At 34.9% G+C, this 9621-nt stretch overlaps 1 protein-coding gene across 1 annotated transcript; it reads right to left on the reverse strand.

The window, feature by feature from the left end:
• Window positions 1-3389: 3389 nt before the first annotated feature.
• On the reverse strand, window positions 3390-9100 carry LOC132163062 (uncharacterized). Its single transcript, XM_059573262.1, has 3 exons — window positions 8573-9100; window positions 6485-6649; window positions 3390-5084 (listed from the first exon to the last, which is right to left on the reverse strand). The coding sequence occupies exons 1-3, from the start codon at window positions 9098-9100 to the stop codon at window positions 3390-3392; spliced, it is 2388 nt and encodes a 795-aa protein (XP_059429245.1).
• Window positions 9101-9621: the final 521 nt, after the last annotated feature.

The following is a 9621-nucleotide window of genomic DNA, read 5'->3' on the forward strand; positions in this document are numbered from 1 at the left end:
TTCTCATAATAAGGCCCATGTACACTATTACCCATGTGTACGAGGGTTGCGGGTCCTTGTGACCATGGCACTGAACTGTGGCCTCAGCCATGCCCGACCGTTAATTAACTCTTTTCTTGGTGCACTCAACGGTCATGTTGATGGAATACCACTTTCTGGCATAGCCTCCTTCAGTGGTTTCGCCTCCATCCGAGTATCGGTACCGAACTCATCTCATCTTATCTTGGGGCCAAAAATACTCTCCTCCATACATGTGTCCTCATTTCATAAACATTTAACTCATTTCTTGTACTTTTCTTTGTACTTCTTTTGATGCATCTTAGGGCAACATGTAGGAGGGTTTATCATCATTCTTCTTTCTTATAATCATCATTATTTCTTAACTTTCTTTCCTAAAAAAAATGGAAACTTTTACAAATATAAACTTGTTGTACTTAGAAAGCATTTAAAGAAATAGAAACTTTCTAAATAATTCTTTTACAAATCCTTCATGCATGCAACATATCTTCATGACAAGTAAATAAAATAATCATTTACAGTTTGATACAAGAATAAATAAATAGCATGACATGAAGTAATTTTAGAAGGGGTAGTGAATTTACTTACCTCTAGACTGAAGATAAAAGTGGTCTGAAGGATCTAGTTGCTCCAATCTGACTAACACTACTAGTATATCTTTCAAACTAATTTCTCAAGTCCGTTCTCTCTCGTATTCTTTCTTTCTTGCAACGCTTTGTCTCGCCCTTTCTCTCTCTTTTTCGTGTAAACACTTTCAGAAAGAAGAAAGACCGAGTAGAAAACGGAAGAAGGAAGAATATGTGGAAGAGAAGGGAGACGAGTAGTGAAATTTGTGAAGGGTGAGGACTCTATTTATAGGAAACCATCTCCATCTACCAATCTTCATCTACAAACCTTCATCCACTAATCTTCATCTATAAATCTCCATCTACTAATATCCATCTATAAATCTCCATCTACTAGTACTTATCTATAAATCTCCATCTACTAGTATCCATCTATGAATCTCCATCTACTAGTATCCATCTATGAATCTTCATCTACTAGTACTTATCTATAAATCTTCATCTACTAGTACTTATCTATAAATCTCCACCTACTAGTATCCATCTATAAATCTCCATCTACTAGTACTTATCTATAAATCTCCACCTACTAGTATCCATCTATAAATCTCCATCTACTAGTACTTATCTATAAATCTTCACCTACTAGTACCCATCTATAAATCTCCATCTACTAGTATCCATCTATAAATCTCCATCTACTAGTGCTTATCTATAAATCTCCACCTACTAGTATCCATCTATAAATCTCCATCTACTAGTACTTATCTATAAATCTTCACCTACTAGTATCCATCTATAAATCTCCATCTACTAGTATCCATCTATAAATCTCCATCTACTAGTACTTATCTATAAATCTTCACCTACTAGTATCCATCTACAATTTTTCTTACCATTTACTATCCTATTATTTCACCAATTACCATTCTCTAATTACCACTCTCTGTAATATCATAAATTTCCCCAGAATTAAAATCATAGGCTAAAATGGATATCAAAATAACATCATCATCAAAATAATATGTTTAAATAACTTTGAAAATTCCGGGGCGCTACATTACCGTTGAATTTAAGATGTGATTTATTAATTTTTAATCTATTAGTGATTTTAAAAGTCACATTACATTTGAGATGATTTTAAGAGAACTCTAAGAAGACTTATAACATTACTCATTTTATTACTAGGAGTCTAAACTGTATATAGAAAATTTTGGATAAACTAAATTGGTGCATCCCATGAATTGGGGTTTTGTTAGGGGTCTAATAACATAGGTATTTTAAGATTAAAATACTTTAGGATAATATGTTATCTTTATAGATAATATTAGAAGTAAGGATTAGAATTTAAATATTAGAGATAAGTATTATCATTAGAGTAATTTATTCTACTTAAGTCTTATGCATTGCAATTGTCTATATAAATATATCAAGCTCATTAATAAATTAAGCAGAATTAATCTCAAATCTTGAGTTTGAAAAAGAGTTTTAAGTTTCCTTAAAATCTAAAAGATATAAGTTCTCTCATAACTTAAAATCTATCCCATTACGTATTTACGTGAGGGTAATATATATCTTAGGTTTATGTTGCAGAGGATGTATTGAAAAGTTAGATCTCATTTGTTCTTTACACGTGTAGCTTTAGTAGACGTATATTTGGTCAGGGATCCTCCCATTGACTGGGAATAGCAAGCTAAAGCTAAAGGGGAAAGGATTAAAAATGATGTATTGAAAAGTTAGATCTCATTTGTTCTTTACACATGTAGCTTTAGTAGACGTATATTTGGTCAGGGATCCTCCTATTGACTGGGAATAGCAAGCTAAAGGGGAAAGGATTAAAAATGCAAGCTTATGCAAGTTAAAATAAGTCACACTTATAAGGAAAATTACAGCTTATCCTTTTAAAGTTGATAGTGTTTTTCAATTCAAACACTAAAGTTTCAATTTTTGTAATTCACCCCCACAAAGTTCTAATTTTTTTCAATTCGGCCAATATTATCCCAAAATTCTCATATTGCCCATAATTTTTATTTATTTATTTTTATTTTTTATGAAAAAATAAATAAATTTGGGTCTGAAAAAATGGCTAGATGGCCAAAGGGGTGGCTACGGCCACCCTGAATTTTTTTTAAATTTTTTTATAAAAAATAAAAATAAATAAAAATTATGGGCAATATGGAAAGTTTTGGATACAATTGGTCAAATTTCAAAAATTTAGAATTTTGGGGGGTGGATTGTAAAAATTGAAACTTTGGTGTTCGAATTGAAAAACGTTGTCAACTTTAGGGGGGTAAACTGTAATTTTTCCTAATATATATCATATGAAAACATTATTAAAAAGATGTGAGTGTCGAGAATAGCAATATGTTTTCTAATAGTCCAGGAAAAATCTGTATAATTAACTAGTACAAGTTATTGTTTTTGTTGGAATTGGTGGCTTATATTAACACCAGTAGAAGGCCAAGTAGACGGAAGCGGAGTGAACGTCGCGATAGAGACGTTCACGGAGCGATACGGGGTATTTTAGGGATTGTTTTAATACGTCCGTACAAGTAGGGTTTAGGGTTTTTCCTATATATATATATATATATATATATATATGTAATAGTGTAATCCTGAATCATTAAGAGTAAAATACAGTAGACGTAGGCACATTACTGAACCACATAAATCTGTGTCTCTACTCTCTATTAATCTCTTTGTTTTTAATTCTATATTGTTCATCATTATTATACAAGGTATCAACATTTTTCTAAACAGTTGCAGGTTTATTCAATACAATTTTGCAAATTGGCACATGACTATTTATAATTTGTGTAAAGCATGTATTTTAGATGAGATTTCGTTTAAGTCAATGTGGCTCAAAGGATTCTCCCACTGAACCAGCTCCTTGATTTCCTTCTCAATCTCTCTGGTCTCTTTCACTAAACTACTCATGCAAAATCCTAGAGCAGCCAAATTTAGAGCTACTTGGCACTTGAGCTCATTTTCATCGTCCCCATGGATTTTGTCAAGAAGTTCTTCAGAATGTTGCAGATATGAATCTATTATCTCCTCCATCCCATTCTCATGATGTAAACTGGAAACCAAAACAATTTTTGGGTCTTGTGATTTTCCCAACTCAAGGTCATCATCATCATCACACGAAACGTTTTTCTTCTCGAGCTCCGTTTCAAGTAATGTGAGCGACTTTATCGAAGTGACTTGTTCAGAACACTTAATTGAGGAGCCAACCATTTCCTTGAAAAGTTTAATGTTGTCGTTTAGCTTGTTGACAACCTCCTCCCAAGAACCCTCTTGTGATTCTTGTTGGAGAGATATATATCCCACAATTTGAGCAATAAAATGCAAGAGATCAACCATTTTTGTCAGCGACTGCAATAGCCTACCATAGCAGGCACTATGAAAAGCCAAAAACCAGAAATTGGGTTCCACATCAGCTTCCTCAATGAGCTTTTCCAGCTCACTTATTTGGATTTGCAGCCTCTTTTGGCTCTGTTCCAAATCGGATAATTTGCTGCCTATTCCAAGGCTTACTGAGTTGACACACGTGTGCAATGTTCCAAGACTCTTAGAGAGTAAAATTTTTGATAGAACTGAAGCTCTAGTGGGCTGCAAAATAAGTTCAACAATGATTGAACATGACAATCCAATGAAGGTCTCTGTAATTCTTGCTATAGCAAATTCACTTGGGGAACCAAAATTTTTCCTGCCAAGTATTAGTACTGCCCCAATGACTGCAGAAATTCCTCCAGCCTGGCCGTAAATCCGGCTACGCCGGAGAAAATCGGTAAGAATGAACCAAGGGAGAAGAGATAAGATTCTTATTGGCAAGAACTTTTTGAAAAGAAAGCAACCCAATACTCCATACACTGTTCCTAAGGCAGTCCCCTGTGCTTTAATGTTGGCAATTTTGAACGTTGGCTCCCTGGCTGATGCAAGACTGATTGCTACTGGGAGTGCTGACCAATATCCATTTTCCTTGCTATAAAGCAACCCAAATAGTACTGCAAGGCCCAAGGATAGTGAACATTTGAATGCTGGCATTAGCCTACTGCTGCTCCAAATCCCTTTGAAGCAGAACACATTGATTTTACATGCATTGTCTGGTTTGGTAACAGATGGTTTGGTGAGTGACTTGTCATGGATGGATTTCATGCAAAATAAGAAGAAAAATGAGGGTAAATCTTGGTGGGTTATTGGAATGGTTCGAAGTTTTTGGAGGGACTTTATTATATGATGATCTTCTGCACTGGAGGACTCTGGAACAGTACTTACTGGATCAATGGGCAAAAAGCACTTGGCTTGTTTTATGAATAGTCGAAGCAAATCATCTTTGAGCTCTCCATCCAGCATTTTAACTGGATATGAAGAGATGTTTGTTAAAGCCATTTCCATCCCTCTAAAGAGCATCTCTGTGTCTTGCAGTCTACCTCCTCCTGTGTTTTTTTGCCAGGGTTGGATAATTTTAACTGCAAGTCTCTCCCACTGCATGCTTTCCTGTTACAAAGAATTAGATGTACATGTAAAGGAAAATTAGCCAATCTCTACGTACACATGGATGCATAAACATTAATTAGGATAAGTAACGCTTCAAAGTTTTCTTTTCTTTTCTTTTCTTTCTACATGCACAATACCATTGAATTTGGGTAAAAGGAGGAATGGCACTATCCGAGCTGAATATTAAAGAATGAGTCAGAAGCTGGATAGGGTTGTAATACCCCAATTATTAATTAGGGTAAATTGAGCTTTGGATGGGCTAATGGGGTTGTTTAGGATTGTTAGAGTTCATTGGAAGTGAGAATTTTGATCTTTGTTCTAAGTCGATTAATGTTTGTTTTAACCCTTAAATTTGTTTTTATTAAAATAAAAAAACCTTTAGTTGCAGGGGAGGCCGGCCACCCACTGCAAGACATGGGGTGGTCGCACCACCCCCAGAGCACTTCGGGGGTCCACTACACATTTTTAGTTGTTTTGGGCGGTTGAATCAATGTAGTAGCCATAAGGGTGCTTTCGCCACTACCCATTTGGTTGGGGGTGGAGTGGTTCAGCCACCCCTATGGTTTCTAAAATGGTTTTGCCTTCAAGGCTAGGTTATGCCTTTCGTTTGCCTACATATCAAACAAGGAAAGACATAATCTTTCCTATACGCGATGTGTATTATTACTCACTAAGTTGTGAACTTACACTTGTATGTTTTTTACCTATGAAAGCATGTGTTATTTTATAATTGATATACCTTTAGATGTACCTTGAGGCATATGCAGTTGTTTGGCGTAATGATATCAATCTGGTTGACACTTGAGGACTTATTGGCTTATTGCGAGATTAGGTTGGTTGCTCATGGTAATTAGTACTTTTGGGTGGTATATATTGTAAACTTAGAGGTTTGAGATATGTTTGTATAGTAAGGTATAGTCTAGATTTTTTTGTAACAATGATAAATATAGTGTAATTTCAGTTAATGTGATGATTTATGGTAGATGTTCTAGTCGTAAATTTGTAATAATTAATGTAAAAAGCAAGATAGAAATTATAATATTTTCGTTGCTTAGTATTTTATTTTTGAGTAGTAAAAATCTCTTTATTCTTATTCCTTGTGAAATGGGACTGAAAAGTGAACCATAAAGTTAATTACCAATTAATTAATTTTTCGGAGCGCTACAATGGGCCTATCCCACATCGCCAAGGAGTGGAAGATGAATGAGTTTATAAGCTCTATGTTTCATCTTTCATTCAGTAGTTTCCTAAATAAAGTAGCTTTGTGGGTCTCGCTTATTTCTCATTCTTTCTTATTCAACTCCAATAATGTCGTTTCTCTCCTTACCCAAATCCCTCGATGTTCTATAGTAATAATATTAAAAAAAAAAAAAAAGTAATAACACTTCAAAGTTGCTTACTTGGTGAGTTTTGATACTTTGAAGAAATTTGGTTCCTGTTCCACAAGACTTAGCTTGAGAGATTAATGCAAGTGCGGATATGCCCTCCTCGGCACAAAATGCTTGCACAAAGAGCTTTAGCCTCTCTGCTGCATTCTCAGCCAGTAGCTTGCGCTTCTGTTTCACCTGCACCACAAGAAAAGAAATCCGCTCCAAACATATTATAGTTGATGTTGTAATGTTGAAAATATTTTCAATTAAATTGTTAACGTAATGATTAAATAATTAAATTTATCTATTCCTATTAAATTAAGCAACAATCACCAATCTTTTCTTGGCTTCTTGTTTATAAACTCATGCACCTCATCCTTTTCAGTTTTCAGCCATTTCTGATAATGAACTCTATGCATACTTGTTAATATAGGGTTCATTTTGCTAATAACAAGCATGCATACTTGTTATTAGCAAAATGTAAAGGGTTTGATATTGCAATTTAAAAAGTATTTAATTTAAAATAGCAAAAAAAATTTGCGATTTCTATAAGCGGGTTAGAGGATGTTTATTTTAAAAAAAATGAATTTAAACCAAAATTACCATTTTAAAAAATAACGATTTGAAAAACAATTTTTAAAATCGTAATTACAATCATACCCTAAAGTTTCTTCGACGCGTTAAACAAGCCAGATAGCTTTTCTGCTCTTTCGGCGCATGCGTGCAGTTCATATAAAAAGTACTAGGGTTGGGAGTAACAGTTCTTTCAAAAAAGTACTAGCTTTTCTTTCAAAAAAAAAAAAAAAGTAGTAGCACAAAACCATCGGGCCAATTAAATTGTTTGCGATTAAAGTTCTGTGCAGACCCAAATAGAGTGGCGTTGGGAGTAACAGCTTTACCATTGAGTGCTATTATTAATTATAATTTTTTAAGTTTTTTTTAATTGAGAAGGTAGTTCATAATTAGTGAAATAATTAAAAGTGTATGATTTATAAGTCCCTTACTAATTAATTAAATTGACAAGTTATATTTTTAATAATTGCTTAATGTTGCACAAATTATGAATTATCATGTCAATTTGTAAAAAAAATTTGTACTCCACGTTAAAGATACAATTCAAATTAATTTGTAAAAAAAAAAATAAATTTAAAAAAAAAAAATTATGGACTACCATGTCAATTTCCAAATACTTATAAAACAATCAAAAATATTTTTATTTTTAGGTAACTTCACTTTACCGCCCAAAATAATACTCATTTTGCAAACACCCCTCTAATATTTAAAACCTCCCACTTTAGTGTATTTAACTTTTGTTTCGTTTCAAATACCTCTATCCGTTAGGATTTTTTGTTAAATCCTAAAGGGGGTGTGAAATTCCTAAAATACCCTATATCATTTTTTATTAAAAAATAATTTAAACAAAAAAAACTCCTGACCCGTGGGTTCACCAGTGGATCTAACCCACCTGCCTTGTGACCCACGGGTCATATTATTATTATATAGTTTAAAAAAAAGTGACCATCAGGGGTCACTTGGTAACCAACCGGAATGTCACCTTGGCGACCTGCCGTGGGCCACCTCACATTTTTTTTTAATACAATAATGATAATAATAATTTTTTATTTACAAATAAGGGTAAGTTTTAGGGGTATAAAGGTCTTTTTACCCCTTCTACTGTTTGATTTAACTCCAATCTCTAATAGAATGGAAATAATTGGAAAAAAAAATCAAAAAATCGATACACTAAAGTAGGAAGTTTTAAACATTAGAAGAGTATTTGCAAAAAGCACGTTATTTCATAGGGTAAAATGAAGTTACCCCTTTATTTTTATATTACACCATAACAGTTTTTCAAAAAAAAAAAAAAAACTTTATCTAAAAAGCATTACCAAACAGTGCCCATACTTTATTATTATTATTATTATTTTTTCAAATGATGTTATTTGCACAAAAAGTACGTTAGTCATGCACAAACATCAATTTGCATCATTATTCTTAAATTGAAAGATTGTGATCATAGAGTTACCATATAAAAAACAAATGTGGAAATAAAATGATCACATTTTTCCCCTAAATTTCCAGAATATGCGCATTAATTGGGTGGGGTTAATTAATTACCTCGTAATAGGCTAGCCGTGGGTAAGGAAGCAACAAGGCGAGAAGAGAAGCCAAGGCTCCAACTGCAGTGCTGGCTGCGACGTGAACAGGGTGCATGACAGCCTCAGTGTCGGCGCCATCGATAAAAGCTATCACGTACAAAATCACACTCTGACCCAAAGCTATGCGCTTAGCCACCAAGTGAGTGGACTCCGGCAGCACTACCACAAACGCGCAAAGCGCCACCGCCAGCGCGGTGGTCAGGCTAGATAACCTGGCCGGTCCAATAAGCCACAAGCACAAGATAGCTGGACCGGCGATCTGGGCCGTGGCGTAGAGAGCGAGCCAGCAGCCACGGAGTGTGTCACCTAATGTTGCATCAGTGCTCACAATGAGGATTGCCGTCACGTACGAAAATGCCGGGAAGGGTATTTGGCGTTGGAGGAAGGCGGGGCCATAGAGGGTGGTGCAGCAGACAATGGTGCAGGCTAAGGCGGTCCGAAACGCGGAGGAGAGGCACTCGCGCCACCTTGCTTGAGCTTCATACATGGTTATGGTCAAGAGGGGATTAATGGTTTAGTATAGAGGATGAGAGCCAGGAGTAGGGCTTTGTAGGGGAAGGGGTTTCTATATATGGAAATTTGAAGCCACGTGGAAGACTCGATGAGCAGTGGCTCAGCTTGATATGGCCATTCCCATTTCCCACTTACTTATCATTATCTATGATAAGAGATGGATTCATCAAATACCCTAAAATATATGCTCCATATGGTAACGTGCGTGAAAACATATATTTATATATTTTGCTTCTACGTAGATTATCTTGTTTTCAAAGGCAACTAGGTTGGGATAACATCATTATTATGTCGTCACTCGTGTTATAAGGAACCGGTTTGTTAGAACTACTGGCTCATATTAGAACACAAGTGAATGGCCAAGTAGCGGTAGTATGCTCCTGTGGTATGGTACGAGGTATTTTAGAGATTTCCAAAATATGTCCGTATAAATAGGGTTTAGGATTTTCACATATATATATATATGTGTGTGTGTGTTATGATGTAGCCCTAAAT

The sequence above is a fragment of the Corylus avellana genome, chromosome ca10, assembly GCF_901000735.1.
Source record: "Corylus avellana chromosome ca10, CavTom2PMs-1.0".
NCBI classification, from domain to species: domain Eukaryota; kingdom Viridiplantae; phylum Streptophyta; class Magnoliopsida; order Fagales; family Betulaceae; genus Corylus; species Corylus avellana.

What these genes read in the sequence shown, in the direction of transcription:
- LOC132163062 (XM_059573262.1), bottom strand. Translation starts at nt 9,100, where the DNA reads ATGTATGAAGCTCAAGCAAGGTGGCGCGAGTGCCTCTCCTCCGCGTTT. An exon ending in CACGGCTAGCCTATTACGAG is followed by an intron (nt 6,650 to 8,572) that starts GTAATTAATTAA and finishes CTTGTGGTGCAG; the next exon opens with GTGAAACAGAAGCGCAAGCT. An exon ending in AAAGTATCAAAACTCACCAA is followed by an intron (nt 5,085 to 6,484) that starts GTAAGCAACTTT and finishes TCTTTGTAACAG; the next exon opens with GAAAGCATGCAGTGGGAGAG.